At 39.5% G+C, this 20269-nt stretch overlaps 3 protein-coding genes across 8 annotated transcripts in view; 1 reads left to right on the top strand and 2 right to left on the bottom strand.

The window, feature by feature from the left end:
• LOC131678708 (chitin deacetylase 1) overlaps positions 1-10579 on the top strand; it is a 42050-nt gene extending 31471 nt beyond the window's left edge. For all 6 annotated transcript variants that reach the window (XM_058958984.1, XM_058958981.1, XM_058958982.1 and 3 more), the window contains exons 4-6: positions 86-258; positions 8799-9793; positions 9855-10579. In XM_058958984.1, the coding sequence (XP_058814967.1) occupies positions 86-258; positions 8799-9793; positions 9855-10133 (1447 nt within the window). In that variant the 3' untranslated portion in view covers positions 10134-10579. The remainder of the gene's footprint in view (positions 1-85; positions 259-8798; positions 9794-9854) is intronic.
• On the bottom strand, positions 10556-11517 carry LOC131678719 (U6 snRNA-associated Sm-like protein LSm7). Its single transcript, XM_058958993.1, has 2 exons — positions 11416-11517; positions 10556-11357 (listed from the first exon to the last, which is right to left on the bottom strand). Exons 1-2 carry the CDS (start codon positions 11428-11430, stop codon positions 11013-11015), a joined length of 360 nt encoding a protein of 119 aa, XP_058814976.1. The 5' UTR covers positions 11431-11517; the 3' UTR covers positions 10556-11012.
• Positions 11518-16836: 5319 nt separating this feature from the next.
• LOC131678709 (serine/threonine-protein kinase grp) overlaps positions 16837-20269 on the bottom strand; it is a 70308-nt gene continuing 66875 nt past the window's right edge. The window contains exon 7 of the mRNA XM_058958985.1: positions 16837-17787. Within this exon, the coding sequence (XP_058814968.1) occupies positions 17150-17787 (638 nt within the window). The 3' untranslated portion in view covers positions 16837-17149. The remainder of the gene's footprint in view (positions 17788-20269) is intronic.

Here is a 20269-nt window from a genome sequence, read left to right as displayed (position 1 = left end):
AATGCTGAAACCAGCTAATTTCTTCTCACGAAGCAGATGATTGATCAGACTATTATTATTGATTTTCGTTGCGGTCCATTCGCAGGAATCCGGAACGACCCATTCATAAGATGTGGACCAACACGGAGTGCGCCAAATATTATCTGTGCTTGGATGGAGAGGTGTTCGAGTTCAAGTGTTCAGTTGGTCTGATGTTCGACGTGACCCGACAGATCTGCGATTTCAAACAGAACGTTGATAACTGTGAGGTCACTGCAGGTAATTTGCGGCGTACAGTTGTACTAAAGAGAATAGAATAATAAAGAGACGCCATCTTAAATCAGTGAAAACAATTCAACTAGCAACCAGGCTACAGGTCACACACACCAAAAAATAATGAAGCTTAAACGACATGTAAATCTATACTAATGTAAACATACAACGATTGAATCAAAAATTTGATTGAAAATTACGCTAAAATCAATTGGAGCATCAAACAGCATACAATTTTACACTTTCATTCGTGTAATACTACATGTCATTCATTTTACAGCAGTATTCGAGTAAAAATACATTGAAGTGCATTGGTTTTCTGTTTGAAGAAACTGTAATTTTCAATCCACGTGTAAAATTATAGAAAAATTCGTTGAAGAAAGCACGACAAGTCGTGTGTATTTGTGATGGGACTTAATTTTACATTTATATTCATGCTCCAAATATGTGCATGAAAATAAACTTAAAATTACAAAATATTTTTTTCTGTGCAGGCAACACTGCAAATGTGCAAGCCTCACCAAACTTGTTTGTTGTTATTCCGTTTCTTTCTTCTAACCAAAATCCGATGCGACTTCTGGTCTGCTGAGTTCCTCGACCAGCTAAAACAAAGTTATATCCGCAGGAATCGTATATTGCAGCAGCAAAACCATATTAGGCCAAAATTAATTATTTGCATCACTTGGTATTCGTTACCCTCATGCTGAATTTCGTGCTCCCATTAAACCAAGCCCTATTCGCTTTAGCGTTTCTAAACACGATGGTATTGTAACAAATTTGGTTTGAGGATATAATTTTTATCTTTAAAATCTTTAGTAATTTTAATGAATTGCATAACAATACTTCCTTAAAAACAATGCCACATAATGCTAAACATTTACGATTGACAACTCTCTTGCTCGTTTGGAATGACATTGACAATAAAATTGGAATTCCAAACGGAACATGGCGTCTCTTTGTTATTCTAGTCTCTTTAAGTTGTACAATAGCTTTAAACGTATAAAATCTGCTACAATTTGCCTTCCTTAGAGTCGATTTCTTAACCCTTGTTTAACGTTTAAGCTTGGTTTAAGCGTACTGGTAAACCTGGTTTAAAAGTTTCGCGCGGTTGAAGGAATCGGACCTTCTATGGCTGAACTTTTATTTAGTTTATTTAACACAGCTCGATACGGGAGGTTATCGTAACAGATGGGCGTTTGAAGTTTGACAACCAATAAATTATGATAGAATGGATCTATTATAGACCTTCTTCACACACACACACCCGCATGATAAAATTAGTTAGCCAAAAGACAACATTGAGCTAATACTGATTAAGCTAATTAAATTTTTGTTCAAACTGAGGTGGATCCAGAACAAACTTTCCTAGTGGGTCTGAAATATCGATTTTGAAATAAACACATTACAGGTATACCTCGATACTACGTACACTTTCGCTGCGTTTAGCGTACGTACTACCGAATCATAAAAATAAAATTCAAACTATTACTTTTCATGTTTAATGTTGAATGAAACTTTACCAAAATAATATTTATCACTAAATTCATCATCCTGTTAGTGGTAAACTGTTCTATCACCAAGTACTTAATCTTATAATGCTATAGTTTCCATCAATCAGGATGGTTGAAAATGGAGTGTAAAAACATTTCCTTGGTCTCATACAGTTCCTTTGAATTTGATAGCATTGTCTTGAGCATTTCCGCAAATTTATTAGGATTTTTATAGTATTTTATTATTGATTTTAGTAGGACTTTTTTTAAGCTCTAGAACTATCCCGAACCTCTGAAATATATAACATTTGCTTCGAATTTGTAGAAATTCTCTGAATATTTTCATGAATTTTTGATTTTTCAGAAGCGAAAGGAGTTGTTGTTTGTATAATTTATTTGTGTAATAATAACAATAATTTATTTGTGTAATATGAACAAACCAAAATTTGTTTTTTTATTCCTTTGACTTTTTGGTCGTTAATGAACTTTACAAATTTCGAAAACGGATGTTTAAATATATTTGCAAAGGCGATATGATTTTAAATTAAAATTATGCGGGCATATGAGCTAACAGGTATATAAACCATGGTTTTTGACTACACAAGATAAGTCTTACTGAACCAGGAAATATTTCTTGAGCCATACCAATATGGTGGATACATCGCGCTGACAAAATTCTTAAGCGAGGTATTGAAAAAATGCCCATTTAGATGCGTTTTTTCAGCTCTATGACTACTACCGGCCTCCATCGAAGTTGCAAGTCGTGCGAATCTCTATCATTTTATTCTAAACATTGTAGGGGAACATGGGGAAACTTAACCAAGCATAAAATTCTATTATTTGCTATGTCGTGTTCTCACAAAATTTTCAAAAATATTTTTATACTTGTTTCGACCCCTTAAGGTAATTTTAAAAGTTTGGAATGAAAAATACTATAAAATATATTCCGTAATTAATTTATTATGTAATTTTTTATCAAACTTTGTATGAATATATCCACTCGACTAATAACTACTTTTTAAACACTCATATATCATCTTATTCCTTATGAAGTGGTGAAATGGTATTAGATAAATCGGAATATTGGAATAGTTATTACTAACATTTGCACGACGGTTTACGCAATAACTAATGTTAGGGAGATTTTATGGGGAGACTTGACCAAGTGGAAATAAGCTGAAGAAAGATTCAAAATTTTTGATATTTACTATGGTGAAATACTCGTTAACTGTAGTTACTGATAATGTTAAACACGTCACAAAAATATCCCACCTCAAACTTTTATATTTTTTACTGGTATGTAAGGATCTCGACAATATGTAAAAATATGAAGATAGCATGTTGTATGCCTTAATTTATTGTTTTGATAAAATTCGCTTGGTCAAGTCTCCCCAGGCCTTGGTCAAGTCTCCCCATCTCTGAAAAACTTAGGAACAAGTAAAGAAGGGTTGAAAAGGTTTTAGACATAGGTTTAACTGAAAACCTGGTCAAGTCTCCCCATATCTCTCTATCTCCTAGAATATATGCGAAACAGCACTCAAATTTTATGTACTTAATGAAGTTCGTTCATCAAAATCCGTTTTATCATCTCTCTAGATATTAACCTTCAAAATTGCCTAAAATCTTCTTTGATGTTCGAAACATGTCTCGAAATTTTACAATTTTCCTTAAAGTTAGTAAGACTTCTTAGAAGCTTATGGGGCATGCCGTACCTAAAGGTTGAAGAGGTTTTTTGAAATTCGTCAGTTTTCTAATTTTGTAAGATTTTCTCAAAATACTTCGTTGAAGATAATAGCGAGTTTCATGAAATTCCGTTTGATAGAATTTTATAAAATTTGCAAATGCCCCCCATTGTTTGAAAGATTTTTCGTAAATCTTTGTAATATTCTTGAAACTTCACGAACTTTTCAGAGATTCTTGAGATTTTACTTAATATTGCAGATTCTTGAAGTTCAGAACAGCTTGACTGAATCACCGATAGCTGTTAACGGCTACTGCTACTGAAACAGTAATATTATTTCGAAATGTTCCGTTCGCAGAATTTCCCAAGGTTGATAAAATATGTGTGAAAATCGTGAAAGCTCTGCTGTTTATAGGAAATGTCTGCTTAGAAAGTCCCTAAAATTTGAAGCATTACCATAATTCCATACGACCTTCGAAGATCATCCTTAAAATTTATTGAGATACTCTGAAGTTTGACAAAAACAAACTATAACTAAACTGAGTGTGGTACAAATTATATGCAGTTTTAAGGAGCTTGTTGCAAGTTAGCAATCTTCCGAAATACAAACGACTTTCCTGAAACTTGTAGGGTGTCCCTAAAGCTTGCATTTTTTTTATACTTGTTAGATTTCGGCGATGAATTTATGACTTACTTAAAGTTTGAAATATTTTGCTGGACTTTACAGAACTACTCTGAGTAGCACACTACTACTCCAGAATATGCAGAAATCCATGCAACTTCCGTAAAATTTGTCTTATTTTGTTGAAATTTACAAATCAAACGAAAAAAATGTTTTATGGTAGGTGTACGTACTATCGAGACAAAATGTACGTACTATCGAGGGTACGTAATAACGATGGTACGTATACGTACGTATCGAGGTGTACCTATACGTGGAATTTCACGCGCACTTTCGCGCGGAATATCACGGAATTTCACGCGGAATTTCACATGAAATTCTACGCGGAATTTAATATGGAATTTCAGGTTGAATTTTATGCGGAATTTCAGACTGGATTTCGCACAGAATTTCAATGGAATTTCGCGTAGAATTTCGCAAGGAATTTTTCGCGGAATTTCACGCGAAATTGTAAGCGGAGAATTTCTCACGGAATTTCACGCGGAATTTCATGCGGAATTGTTGGCTGAATTTCATGAGGCATTTCACACGGAATTTCACGCGGAATTTTACGCACAATTTCGCACGGGGTTTTGCGCGGAATTTCACTTGGAATTCCACACGAAATTTCACGCGGAATTTTATGGCATTTTGCCAGGAATCTCACGCGGAATTTCATGCGGAATTGTGGGCTGAATTTTACGCGGAATTTTAGACGGGATTTCGCGCGGAATTTCACATGAAATTTCACGTAGAATTTCGCAAGGAATTTCTTGCGGAATTTCACGTGAAATTTCACGCAGAATTGTAAACGGAATTTCACGCAAAATTTCGCGTGGAATTTCGCGCGGCATTTAACGAGAAATTTCACGCGGAATTTCTCACGGAATTTCGCGCAGAATTTTACGCAGAATTTCTCACGGGGTTTTGCGCGGAATATCACATGGAATTCCACATGGAATTCCATGCGGAATTTAATGGAATTTTGCGAGGAATCTCACGCGGAATTTTACGCGGAATTTCATGCGGAATTGTAGGCTGAATTTTACGCGGAATTTCAGACTGGATTTCGCACGGAATTTCACGTAGAATATCGCAAGGATTTTTTGGGGAATTTCACGCGAAATTGTAAGCGGAGTGTCACGCGAAATTTCGCGCGGCATTTTACGAGGAATTTCACGCGGAATTTTACGCACTGTTTCGCACGGGGTTTTGCGCGGAACTTTACTTGGAATTCCACACGAAATTTCACGCGGAATTTTATGGCATTTTGCTAGGAATCTCACGCGGAATTTCATGCGGAATTGTAGGCTGAATTTTACGTTGAATTTTAGACGGGATTTCGCGCGGAATTTCACATGAAATTTCACGTATAATTTCGCAAGGAATTTCTCGCGGAATTGTGAACGGAATTTCACGCAAAATTTCGCGCGGCATTTTACGAGAAATTTCACGCGGAATTTCTCACGGAATTTCGCGCGGAATTTTACGCAGAATTTCACACGGGGTTTTGCGCGGAATTTCACATGGAATTCCACGCGGAATTTCATGGAATTTTGCGAAGAATCTCACGCGGAATTTCATGCGGAATTTTACGCACTATTTCGCACGGGGTTTTGCGCGGAATTTCATTTGGAATTCCACACGGAATTTCACGCGGAATTTTATGGCATTTTGCGAGGAATCTCACGCGGAATTTTATGCGGAATTTTAGGCTGAATTTTACGCGGAATTAGGCTGAATTTTACGCGGAATTTCAGACTGGATTTCGCACGGAATTTTAATGGAATTTCACGTAGAATTTCGCAAGGAATTTTTCGCGGAATTTCACGCAAAATTTCACGCGAAATTTTAAGCGGAGTTTCACGCGAAATTTCGCGCGGCATTTTACGGGGAATTTCACGCGGAATTCCTCACGGAATTTTACGCGGAATTTCATACGGAATTGTTGGCTGAATTTCATGGGGAATTTCACACGGAATTTCACGCGGAATTTATGGCATTTTGCGAGGAATCTCACGCGGAATTTCATGCGGAATTGTAGGCTGAATTTTACGCGGAATTTTAGACGGGATTTCGCGCAGAATTTCACATGAAATTTCACGTAGAATTTCGCAAGGAATTTCTTGCGGAATTTCACGTGAAATTTCACGCGGAATTGTAAACGGAATTTCACGCAAAATTTCGCGTGGAATTTCGCGCGGCATTTTACGAGATATTTCACGCGGAATTTTGCGCGGAATTTCACACAGAATTTCGAGCGAGCGGAATTACGGGCTTTCTAGCGAAATTTTACGCTAAATCATACGTAGAATTTCGCGACTTTCAGGTGGAATTTCACGCTCAGAATTTCATGACATATCTCGCGGAATTTCACGTGAAACTTTACGAAATTTTGCAAGGAATTTCATTCAGAATCCACGTCGCATTTTGCACGAAATTTCATGCGGACGCTTAGGCGAAATTTTGCGCGGAATTTCATTCGGAATTGTTGGTTGAATTTCGGGCGAAATTTCAAGCGGAATTTCATGCAGAATTGCAAGCGGAATTTTACCTGGAATTTTATGCCGAATTGTAAGCAGAATTTCACGCGGAATTTCACATGGAATATCGCCCGGAATTTCAAGCGGTATTTCTCACGGAATCTCACGCGGAGTTTCACGCGGAATATAACAAGGAATTTAGAATGGAATTTCAAGCGGGATTTCAAGCAGAATTTTATGCGGACTTGTTGGCTGAATTTCACGCGGAATTTTACAAGGCTTTCATGCGGAATTTCACAGGGAATTTCATGCAGAGGTTTGCGTGGAATATCACGCGGTACTTCTCGCGTAATTTCACGCGAATTTAACGAAATTTCTCTCGGAATTGGAACTGAAATTTCACGTGGAATTTCGCACGGAATTTCAGGCGGATTTTCACGCGGTATTTTACATGGAATTCCACGTGGAATTTCGCGCGGAACTTTGCTCGGAATTTCACGTGGAATGTCGCGCGGAATTTCACGCGTAACTTCGCGCAGTATTTAAAGCGAAATGCCACGTGATTTCTCGCGTAATTTAACGCAAAATTAAACAAGATCTAGCACGGAATTTCACGCGGGATTTTACGGGATGTCGCGCGGTGGTATTTTACGGAATTTCGCGTGGAATTTCACGCGGAGTTTCATGTGTAATTTCACTCGGATTTTCTAGTGGAATTTCACGTGAAATTTCGGGAGGATACCACGCGGGATTTACACACGGAATTTTACGCGAAATTTCAGACGGAATTGTAGACTGAGTTTGACGCGAAATCTTATGCGGAATTGTTGGCTGAAATTCACTCGGAATTTCGCGCGGGATTTCGCCGGGATTTCGCGCGGTGTTTCACGCAGAATTTCACTCGAAACTTCGCGATGACATTCACACGGAATTTCGCGGAGGATTTCACATGGAATTTCACGCGGAATTTCGCACGAAATTCCACGCGGTATTTCTCGCGGAATTTCACGTAGAATTTCATGCGGAATTTCAGATGGAATTTCATGTGAAATTTCACGCGGAATTTCACGGTACGTCGCGCGGAATTTCACTGGATTTCGAGTGGAATTTCGCGCGGAATTAAACGTTGAAATTACACTCAGAATTTCACTTGAAATGTCACGCGGAATTTCACTTAGAATTTCGCGCGGAATATCACAAAGAATTTCGCATGGAATTTCACGCGGAATTTCATGTGGAATTTCACGGGACGTCACTGGATTTCTCGCGGAATTTCAAGCGGAGTTTCACGCAGAATTTCATGCGGAATTGTAGGCTTAATTTCAGAAGGAATTCCATGCAGAATTTTACGGGATGTCGCGTGGGATTTCAGAGAGATTTTGCGCGGAGTTTCACGTGGAATCTCACGTGGAATTTCGCAAGGAATTTCAAACGGAATTTCACACGGAATCTCGCGCGGAAATTCACGCGAAATTTTGTGCGGAATTTCACGCGGTGTTTCACACAGAGTTTACACGGAATCTCACGCCGAATTTCGTGCGGAATTTCGAGCAGGATTACACGTGGAATTTCACCCGGAACTTCACGCGGAATTTCACACGGAATTTGACATGAGATTTCACGCAAAGTTTCGTGCGAAATTTCACGCGGAACTTTACCCGGTATGTCACGTGGAATTTCACGCGGAATTTGACCTGGAATTTCGCGCTGAATTTCACACGGAATTTAGAGAACACTAACGGCCAATTTCTTCACTTGGATGAAAACCGGTTTACATTGAAAACTGACCAGCAACCTGAAAACTGTTTTTCAGCTAAAACCGGTTTTCATCCAGTGAAGAAATTGGCCGTAAGACACCAGAACCCAGCGACTCCGCGGACAAATTTTATCGGTCATCCGAAGCAAAGATATTCATATTCGCCAAGTTATGAAGAAGACTGCAACAGTTCATTTACCTTGGTCTATGGATATTAACCCTCCGAAAGTCGCGCAACGTTCTGCCGGTGGACGCCTAAATCTTCATAATAGCGTAACTGCCACAGTGACAAATTTGCATTTATCAGATTTAAGGTACTGCTGTTCTTTCACAGTTGCCCACTCCTTTTCAAGCACTGTTTCTTGTATCATCAACAAAACTGAAGGACTGATATTTATCTCATATTATATCTACTAAATGTATTCATTCATCTTCGATTAAATTTTACTCTTTTTCTACCACTTCTACTTCTCAGAGGCCCGCGTTCCCAAACCACTACTGGACAACGCTCAATGTGACGAACGATCGCAGCTGGGTTGTGGTGATGGGACGTGTCTACCAAACGAGTACTTCTGTGATGGATCAATTGACTGCCCGGATGGATCGGATGAAGGCTGGTGCGACGTGGAAAATGACCCTAACGCCGCGGATCCTTGTGATCTCTCGGTGTGCGAGCTGCCAGACTGTTTCTGCTCCAAAGACGGAACGGTCATCCCCTCGCGGTTGGAGAAAACGCAGACACCGCAGATGATCGTGCTGACGTTCGATGATGCGATCAATTTTGAAAATTGGGAATTATATACGCAGAAAATCTTTACTCCAGGAAGAAAAAATCCCAACGGCTGTCCGATTAAGGCAACCTTCTTCATATCCCATCAGTACACGAACTATCAGCAGGTTCAAAAGATGTGGAACGATGACCACGAGATTGCAATTCATTCGATCACTCATCGCGGTCCGGAGGAATGGTGGTCCCGGAATGCCACCATTGAGGATTGGTTCGATGAAATGGTTGGCCAGGCAAACATTATCAACAGATTCTCCAATGTCCGAATGGAGGAGCTGCGAGGAATGCGAGTTCCTTTCCTACGTGTCGGCTGGAACCGCCAATTTCTTATGATGAAAGAATTCGGCTTTGTATACGACTCGTCGATGGTGGCCCCGTTCTCTAACCCACCACTGTGGCCATACACCCTGGACTACAAGATGCCTCACGCGTGCAACGGAAATAATCAATACTGTCCGTCCCGAAGTTATCCGGGTATTTGGGAGATGGTCATGAACCAACTGGAAGCCGGTGAATACACATGCGGGATGGTCGACACGTGTCCGCCTCATATGAACGGCGAAGATGTGTATAAAATGTTTATACACAACTTCAAAAGACATTACCACTCAAATCGGGCTCCGTACGGGTTGTATTTCCACTCGACCTGGTTCCGGAAGCAGGAGTATCTGGAAGCATTTTTGGTGAGAGAAATGGTTTATATAAGTTTCCTTAATTTTTCTTAATCGTGGATATTACTTTCAGAAATTCATGGACGATATGCAAAAATACCCGGACGTGTATTTTGTGACCAACAACCAGGCAATCGAATGGATACGCAATCCAACCCCGCTGAACCAACTCGGTCACTTCGAACCGTGGTACTGCAAACCAAAGCAGCTGGATCCCAACGAGGTCGCATGCAATCTGCCCCGTACCTGTAAACTTCACAGCCGAGTTCTGCAGCAGGACCGCTATTTGTTTACGTGCAATGAATGCCCAGCACAATACCCCTGGATAAGGAACGAATTCGGGCTGGATTGATAAAAGCGCTGAATTCGCTGAATTGAATTGATTTGTTATCTGTCGAGCAACAGACAATTACTTACCTGGATTACATTAGCTTAGGGAAATTTTGAATGTTAGAAATGTTCACAAAAAAGAGAGGGATTTGTTGGGGTTGCATACCATCTTGCCGAAAACCGTTTCAGGGAGAGACTGGATTAAAAATAAGTATTAGAAAGGCAAAAACTGATTGTAGTTAGGTTTCGATTATTATTAAACCCATTTAAAAAAATCATGATCTATCAAATCTACCCTGAAATAATTTTATGTGATATAATTATGTAAAACAACCACAAAAAACTGAACGCTAAGTTGGTCCTATCGAAGCACCACCAGAATCCCATCATACATCTTCCATTTAGGCAATGAAAAGTTTTCGGAAAAAGTTAATATACCTAGTATGGTGATAAATAGTTACATTTATTTGTTGCAATATTTAACTTATACAAAGTGATTTTTACTGTTAAGCTAGTTTTAGCCACAAAATTGTCGAAAATACCTACGCATGAAATCGTTGGGAAACACATCGAAAATAACAAAGTTACTAACACATATTTGATAATCTGGGGTTTTTGTAGATTCGATGCTTGCTTCTACCAACAAATTTTCATGCTTGAACTGGAAAAGTGCAAATCTAATTTAGATTTAGAAAAATACAAAAAGCGCATTGTTAAGTAATGATTTTATGGACACATTTTGTTATAAATCATGAAAATTATAATTTACGTTTCAACGGTTCTTCATGATCTTTGAGCAGTAAAATTAGATAAGTTAAATTTTACAGAAGCTTCTTCTATTTATGATGACCACCTAAGAAATGCATTTCGAATGTGTAATGATCGTTTCCTATTAATCCATCTAACCCTCCTGTGTGATGAACGGATTTTGTATCGACTCCATGCCCTCCTGAGGGCATATCAGCACAACCGAAGTCCCCCGACACACGACCAACCCGAGGTGTCTCGTTTCTTCCGCTAGCTTATAGTCGTCCGGATCCCGCAGAAACTCTACGGTATTGTCTAACACCAGGTTCAGCAGTGGATCGTATCCTTTTAGCACGCCCGCTGCTTCCCGGCCGCCAGCGAATTTAACACGAATCGTTTTCTCCAGATACTTGCTCAGATCCAGGATCGACTCCTTTCGGCGTTTTTCCTTGTTATCGCCGCCTCCGCCGGCGCCACCGCCAGGACCAACGGGACCAGACTGATGAAGAAGTACGCTTTCAGTTACATGTTTCTAAAAAGTTTGACCGTAATCTTACCTTTTTATCGGCCATAAGGAAGCTTGGTAGATTCGACAGAAGGATCTGAAACGTTTCCTGTTCACAATACTGTTTTTGTTTATGTATACGACTACTAGTGAGGTTAGGATCAAATGTCAATTTTATGAAAAGTACCGGGTTGTGCTAAAGTTCGTTGTACTAAAGATTTGCCCATAGAACACGAAAACCTTCGTTTGAATCAAGTGAGTAGGAGAAGGTGGGGCGGAAGTGACCGGTCAAACCATTCGGAATTTGATTCGGAATCCTGAATGGAACCGGTATGGATTCCAGCTCAAATGCAACAACCCCCGGTCAAACCATTCGGAATTTGATTCGGAATGCTGAATGGAGTCAGTATGGATTCCAAATCAAATGCAACAACCGATTCTGAGTCGGAATAGGCAGAGCTGCCAGATGAATTTGTTGGAAATCTGTACCTTTGTTATAAAAAATCTGTATTTGTGAAAAGGGCAATACTTACAAATGTAAACATAAGGCTTTTTTCGTACATGCGAATGAAGGCTTTGAAACGCAACAAATTAACCTAAACATTAGGATTCTACGATATTGCTTTCTTAAACTACAGCAAAAAATACAACGGGAGAAACTGTATTTTTGTTTGTTTATTTAAAGTTTCGCCCTCCACGCTCCATGCAAACAAACAGGGCGATACTTTTTTTGCTAGCAGTTTAGAGGCGAAACAGTTTTTTCGTATTTTTTAGGATTATCAAGCTGATACCATCTGTAAATAGTAACAATGATCGCTATTGACAAAACCGGGACGAATTTGGTGGTGTAAAATGGTAGTTATTGTAAAAAAACGTAAGGGCGATACTTCAATGCTGATAGGTGGGACCGAAAAAGTAAACAATCGCCAAAGGGGCGATACTATCATTTTGTCAATTTCAATAGCAAAAACAAATTTTAATTTAATAATTTCAAGTACTTTATGAAGTTTTGGGTTTCGATCACTGAATCATGCAATCTAGGATGTAAAAACACAATAGTTCTTAAATAGGAAATAAAACCAAGTCTGGAAATATTCACTGTTGATTTTCTTTGAATAGTATCAATGCTAGTATCGCCCTTTTCAAGAAAAAGCGTTGGTTTATAATTTTGAGTTTGAAGTATTGTCTACTTTAAATTTAAGCATTAAAAAAGGGTTTAAAATGAGTACTTTACAGTAATCTGTACCTTTCCCGGCTCAAGAGATTTCAATTTTTTTTTCAATATAAAAAGTGTTATGGTTCATTTGACAATAATGTGTTGAAGAAATGGCTGTATATATATATATATATATATATATATATATATATATATATATATATATATATATATATATATATATATATATATATATATATATATATATATATATATATATATATATATATATATATATATATATATATATATATATATATATATATATATATATATATATATATATATATATATATATATATATATATATATATATATATATATATATATATATATATATATATATATATATATATATATATATATATATATATATATATATATATATATATATATATATATATATATATATATATACAAATATTTTCAAAACGTCCTTACATGATCAATATATTGATCGTGTAAGGGTATCTTTAAAATATTGATCATGTAGAAATCAAATGGGATTGACGTATTGAAGCAGTCTTGACAATATTTTTATTGACAATATTCTTGTCCCGTGTAGGGTCCGCTTAAGACATGGCTGACGTTGCTCGCGAATCAACAAATCAACTGTTAAAATGCACATTGAGGAAAACAAACCAAGGGTAAATATCATCAAAAGATTGATGACAAAACTCTTTCATTAAATGTTAAAATTTGCACTTAATGAGTAACGGTTCAACGGTATTTCCCAGAAAAGTACATTTAGACTGTGAGATTCATAACTGAATGATGATTGTTAGTACACGTCAGACACTAATTATATGCACAATTAATTTCAAAGTTCATATCAATCATAATCAGACTTATTCCACCTTCAACATTTTTTGCAACTTATTTAATCCACTCGGTAATTTATTGAATAACATAAAAACATTGATTTGAGATTTTGTAAGCAATTAATAAGTGCTTACTTAAAATTAGGGTTACCAACCGTCCTTATTATCAGCGATGCCAACCTTCCAGTTTAAACTGGATTCTTCCAGTTTTTTACAACATCCAGTCAAACAGACAATCGGGAAAATCTTCGTTTTTTAAATTTTAGCCAGTTTTATCCAGTTTTTTTAAATATTCATTTATTTAGTTTTCTTTCTCACAAATTGTAACTTGATTCACAGATTTTTCAAGCAAGCGATGGGATGATGCAGAGTGCCGCAGAATTAGATTTTATTCCACCGTGACCTGAACTCTTTTTCTACCACTTGTGAGAAAAACGGTACAGGAATGTACATTTTGAATCGATTTCAAATGAATTTTACTCAAGCATAAAGGTAGGTGCACTTTGTCACAGCTCCCTTCGACATCGTCTATGCAAAAAAAAAGTATTTTCAGTATACTATCAAAACGTAAGAGGTATGCGAACGAAGACGAAGGTTCGGCAACATCCTCAAGCGATTACGATATCATTGCTCTCACCGAGACCTGGTTGCGAGGCGATGTGTGCAATTCAGAGCTCTCATCGGACTACACAATATATCGTTGCGACCGAAACCAGAACACCAGTCAGCTTCAACGTGGTGGAGGTGTATTGATCGGAATTAAAACCAATCTTCTGTCAACAATGGTACCGCTTCCCGGCTATGAGCACCTCGAACAAATCGTTGTTCAAGTAATTCTAGCATCTCAATCGATATATCTTTGCTGCGTCTATCTGATACCGAATAGTGATCCTGCATTGTACGCTGCTCATTCTGATGCCGTTCAGAAAATATTGGATGGCCAATGATATTGACACCGTCATTGTGTTGGGCGACTATAACCTGCCTCATATTCGTTGGACATTGGACGACGACCTTAACAGTCTCATCCCAATGAATGCCTCGTTAGAACAGGAAATCACTGCTGGTATGCACCAAATCTGCGACCTTCCAAACATAAATGGAAGCATTCTTGACCTTGCTTTTGTCAATATTAACAGCAATGTCGAGTTTTTAGAGACACCAACTGAACTACTTAAAATAGATACTCATCATAAGCCCTTCGTCCTATGTATTGATGCCTATTTCGATCCCGGAAACGATACCTTTTCACCAACTAACGACCGCAACTTTGGTTTCAATCGCTGCAACCTTGATGAGATTTCTGAATCGATTGAAGCTGGAACTATTACAATTAAACTGGAATACACTATTAGCTGACTGTGAACTCGACCACGCTGTGAGTGTTTTTTATCACAATATCTTCGATATTCTACGTCGATCGGTCCCGCTAAAACGAACACCTGGAAAGCTGCACAAAAAAACACTCATGGTGGACTGGTGAGATTCGCCATCTTCGAAACATTCTCCGTAAGAAACGAAAGCGGTATTTTCGCAACAAAGCACTGTTTCATCAAGCGGAACATCGGTACGAAACAGCCTTTGCGAATACCTTCCAGGAATATATAAACCGCATCCAGCATAACCTTCAGAGCGATCCTTCGTCTTTTTGGACCTTTATTAAAGAACGGAGAAAGCCTGACAGAGCGCTCGTAAATGTTACGTATAAAGCTCGACAGCCGCTTGATTCAGCAAATCTTTTTGCTGATTTCTTCCGTGAGGTCTTCAGCAACTCTGAGACAACTGTCTCGGATTCATATATGAAAATTTTACCCACTTTTAATATTGCAATATCGAACTCACCTCTACTTGAGTGCGATATACGTACAGCACTGAGTAACGTTGATCCCACTAAGCTGGTTTCCTCGTGCATGGAGAACTGCAGCGATAACCCCCATTCACAAACCGGGAAGCGCACAGCGTGTGAAAAACTACAGACATATTTCTATTCTCTCGTAGCGAAAGTTTTGGAGAAACTTGTATATGAAAAAATGTATGCTGCCGCTAAACATGTCATCTCTGATTTCCAGCATGGCTTTGTCAAGATTTCCAGCATGGCTTTGTCAAGAAACGACTCTTTCAAATTTATTGGTTTACACCAGTGTCTTGTTCCCTGCTGTGGAAGAACGACACAAAGTAGACGCGGTATATTTTGACTTTTCAAAAGCTTTCGATAAAGTTCCGCATAATATTGCCATCGATAAGCTGGAAAGGCTTGGCTTTCCCTTCTGACTAACTAATTGGCTGAAGTCCTACCTAAACAATAGATCAGTTATGTGAAATTTGCAAACCTTACCTCGACTGTTTTCGAATTACCGTCTGGGGTCCCGCAAGGCAGTCATCTCAGGCCTCTTATTTTCATTTTATTCATAAACGACCTCTGCGAGCGAATCCAGTCCGAAAAGCTGTTATATGCCGACGACCTGAAGATTTTCCGAAAAATAAAATTTCCTCTAGACTATGTAGTTCTTCAAGCTGACATCGACTTAGTTCAAGATTGGTGTAAACTCAACGGAATGGATTTGAACATAAACAAGTGCAAAGTGATTAGCTTTTGTCGATGCCGCTTAATTTCTCGTTTCGACTATAAAGTAGATGGCTGTAGCATAGAAAGGGTGTTGTCAATTAAAGACCAAGGCGTTTGATTGCAAACTGAAATTCAGCGACCATGGGCCTTATTCTCACAGTCACGTCACTTAATGACTAGAAGAAAATTTCCTTCTAGTCACTAGGTGACGTGACTGTGAGAATAGGGCCCCATATTTCCACAATAGCTGCCAAAGCTTTTGGGACTCTAGGTTTCTTGCGAAGAAACGCTTCAGATTTCACTGACCCGTACGTACGCAAAACATTGTACTGCTCTCTGATACGCAGTACCCTGGAATATGCTGTCCAAGTTTGGGCGCCACACAACGCAACTCAACGTGATCGAATCGAGCGAGTGCAAAAACGTTTCATAGGATTTGCTCTTAGAAATCTGCAATGGCGCGACCCAGTACGTTTGCCTTCATACTCCGACCGATGCAAGCTGTTGAACATGCAGACTCTTGAACAGCGACGGGTTTTACTACAGAGGCATTTAGTATTTGACGTTATCATTGGAAAACTATTCTGCATTATGACGGATCGCGTTCTCGAACGAATGTAGTTCGATCGAAGCAGGCTCTCGTTTGGTTTTGTTGTTACTAAGAATGCAAATCACATTCGTTCGAAATAGCGATCCGTCGTAATGCAGAATACGGCTGTATAAAGGACATGTCCTTAATTTCGATGATTTGGAAAAGCGTCCTTAATTTTACTTCTCAGTTTCCGTCGCTTACACAAAGGGTTAGAATTTTTTTAACGCAGAAAAAGAGGTGAAGAACGTCATACGGATTGATATTGAAACAAATACAAATACATTTTATACAAAGCATTTATTTTTTCTGTCAGTAGATTTGTTGGGAAATACCTTGCTAGTCTCAGAACAAGTTTTCTATTTATAAAAAAACAATGCAACAAAAAAAACAAAATTATTTCCTGAATTCATCACTCGTATTATTATTTGCTTATAAACTGAAAACCGTATACGCACACTTCAGGAACACAATTCCATTTCCCAAACCTATCTAACCTGCGAGAGAAGGCAGATTCCTAATAGCTCTCTCCTAATGAGAAAGGTAGTTCTCCCGAACACAGGGAATTACTTGGCAGTAAATTAGCTTCCGCTTCTAAGGCACAGAATTGGTCGCAATGGCAATGGGCCACGTCACCGGGCCCTTCATAACAATATCGGCCAAGCTCTGCTTGATCCGGATAAAGCGTCGTTTGAATTCGAGACCGCAACCCTTGGATAACCTGAAATCGCAAAGAATTTTTCCATCCATCTCCACGATGTTGGCTTTGAAAATCAGCTGCAACTTTCGACGATCGATCGTTGAAATGGTGATGACAGCTTCGTCGTTGGATTTCCAACTGTAGCCTAGTTTTTCCAGTGTCGACGAGAGGCGTTTAAGCGTTTCATCGCACTTGGTTGAGACGAAAAAACGGGTCATACGGCGAACCAACCGCTGGAACGGATTCGACTGGGTCGCACCAACCGATTGCGTTGGATTCAATTGAGTGCACAGAATCAGATCATCCAGCATGGTGGGTTGCGAAAAGCAGAACCCATTGCGAGCTTCAATCGCTTCCTCGACGCCGTTAACTTCCGTGTGGACGATCGTAGGAACTGGTTGTGATTGACACATCCGCGAGGTAGAATCGTCTAGTGGTGTGGACAGATCTTGATTGGAACATAGACGCTTGGAGCGTGGTGATGCGAGGCCGTCCACGGCGTCGCGCCCATTTCCGCTGTTATCCGACAAGCCTAGTTAAGGAAGAAAGAAAAAAACGTTTTTAGTAGTTATTCTTCAACACAAACGGGTTGCAAACAATAGATAATCGAAAGCATCTCAAAGGGTTAATCAAAATACTAATCTGATTGGTGCGCACAAAAAAACTAAAGCAGAACTTAAAAGTCAGCATTCATTAGGTTTTTGGTGATAAAGCTATATGCAATCGGAGACTGTCAGCATACAGCTAAAATCACCAAAGACCCAATAAATGTGCAATTGACGGGCGAGCAGCAGGCAGGCAAATTAAGCTGGAGGAACTAAAATCAAAACACAAACTCATGATTTAAAAAAAAAACTACGAAATTCGTTTTAATAGCACTCCACTGAATTAAAAAAAACACTGTTTTTTCCTTCGTCGTTTTAAGATCCCAATCTTTCATGCTTTGGTAATCTAGCTTTATGAAATATTAAATTCTATCATACAGCTAAAGCGCCAAAGCGTGAACGGTTGGGGGCGTTTATCTCACTTCGCTAAAATACGTCTCCATATTACTATTCTTCGACCGTATCATGGAATAATCGCTATGCCCAGAATATTGGGTTAGGTACCAAGGTACTCTCAGGATATCCAAAGTGCGACATCCAAAATCGGTAAGTCGTTATAAGACTGAGAGTCACTCAGTACCTGATCCAAGATTGGGTAGGTTGTCATTTTACACTTTTTGCGTGATTGTCGATACGGTGGTTATTTCCAATAAACTACATTAGGACCTCAGAAAGCACCAATTCCCGGAAAGATCAAAACACAGAAAACTTTTTCCCAAAAATATAAACTTTTGCTGAAACAGTACTTTTATTGGTTATTATGCATGCAATTGCAACAAAGGAATCTAGTGGTATAACGCTGTATTGACTGCACAACGGAAAACCTCATCGAAATTATATTTTATATTACATGTTATTTGACGCAGGGTTACAGGTTCCCACGAAGTTCACAATCGACAAAGTCAGAATGATTGGGTCAAAGATAAGTTAAAAGCGCCTTCTGCGGTATTTGCTAAATGCGAGGATGTAATCGACTATCAGTGCTATAACTCTGGTTGTTGCATGCCTAACAACGAACTACGGAACTACGTTGTGACTCATCAATAAAGACAAACGGTTCGGAACAATCGCCACTTGTGACGGAAAAGAGCTATTCTTGGAAATCTGAAACTTCAATTTCACCATGCTGAATGTTGCAAGCTACGATCTCGAGAATTTGAGGTCATACCACTGCAAGAACATTGCTGGGCGCGACCGAAAGCGAAGGATAACCATCTAAAATCTAACGGCTCAACAAATCGGCCTCATAGTGTTAGGTAAGATACGACAAGTGTTCAAGTGTCAGGTGATCAGATCAATGAGAGAATGTGCGTATATTGTCCTTTTCATTCCTGCTGCACTGCCACTATACTCATAATTGTCCCAAGTATATAGGGAATCCCATGGAACATGGAACAGCTATGCGTCTAGCGGTAGTGTATCGACAATGTGATTTGCCCAGACGAGTTAAGACAAAAACACGAGAAGAGAGCGAGGCATTGTTCGGTATCCTCACAACATGCCCCGCCCACGGTACCCTTCCAGCTTGAGCTACTTTCCGGATACTTGGCTCACCATAGAGTCACGCAAGTTCGTGGTTCATCCTTCTCCTCCACACGCCATCCTCCTGCACACCACCGAAGATCGTTCTCAGCACCCTTCTTTCGAAGACTTCGAGTGCTTGCGGATCCTCCTCGAGCATTGTCCACATTTCGTGCCCGTAGAAAACCACCGGTCTAATCAGCGTGTTGTACATGGCGCATTTCGTGCGGTGGTGAAGCTTCCTGGATCTTAAAGTTTTGTGGAGCCCATAGTAAGCACGACTTCCAGAGATAATACGTCTTCTGATCTCCCGGCTGGTGTTATTGTCCGCAGTCACCAATGAGCCTAGATAGATGAACTCGTCAACCACCTCGAACTCGTCGCCGTCGATCGTAATACTACTGCCCAAGCGTTCCCTAACGCGATCGGTTCTGCCAGCCAGCATGTACTTCGTCTTAGACACATTTAGCTTCAGTCCTACTCGTGCTGCTTCGTGCTTCAGCCGGGTATACAGATCTGCTACCGTCTCCTTGTTTCTACCGATTATGTCCACGTCGTCAGTAAAGCACACGAACTTCCCGGACCTCGTGAAAATCGTGCCCCGCATGTTGAACCCCGCTCTTCGCATTACACCTTCCAGCGCTATATTGAACGGCAGGCAGGACAACCCATCGCCTTGTCTTAGTCCCTTGCGTGTTTCACACGGACCCGAGAGGCCGCCCGAAATTTTGACACAGCACCTTACACCATCCATCGTAGCCTTAATCAGTCTTGTCAGCTTCCCAGGGAAGCCGTTCTCGTCTATCATTTTCCATAGCTCCACACGGTCCACCGTGTCATATGCCTGGTATTCACGGCATTTGTGAAGGATTTGCCGTATAGTAAAGA

Source organism: Topomyia yanbarensis, chromosome 2, assembly GCF_030247195.1.
Source record: "Topomyia yanbarensis strain Yona2022 chromosome 2, ASM3024719v1, whole genome shotgun sequence".
Lineage (NCBI taxonomy): Eukaryota > Metazoa > Arthropoda > Insecta > Diptera > Culicidae > Topomyia > Topomyia yanbarensis.
This window is presented reverse-complemented; position numbering and strand designations above follow the sequence as displayed.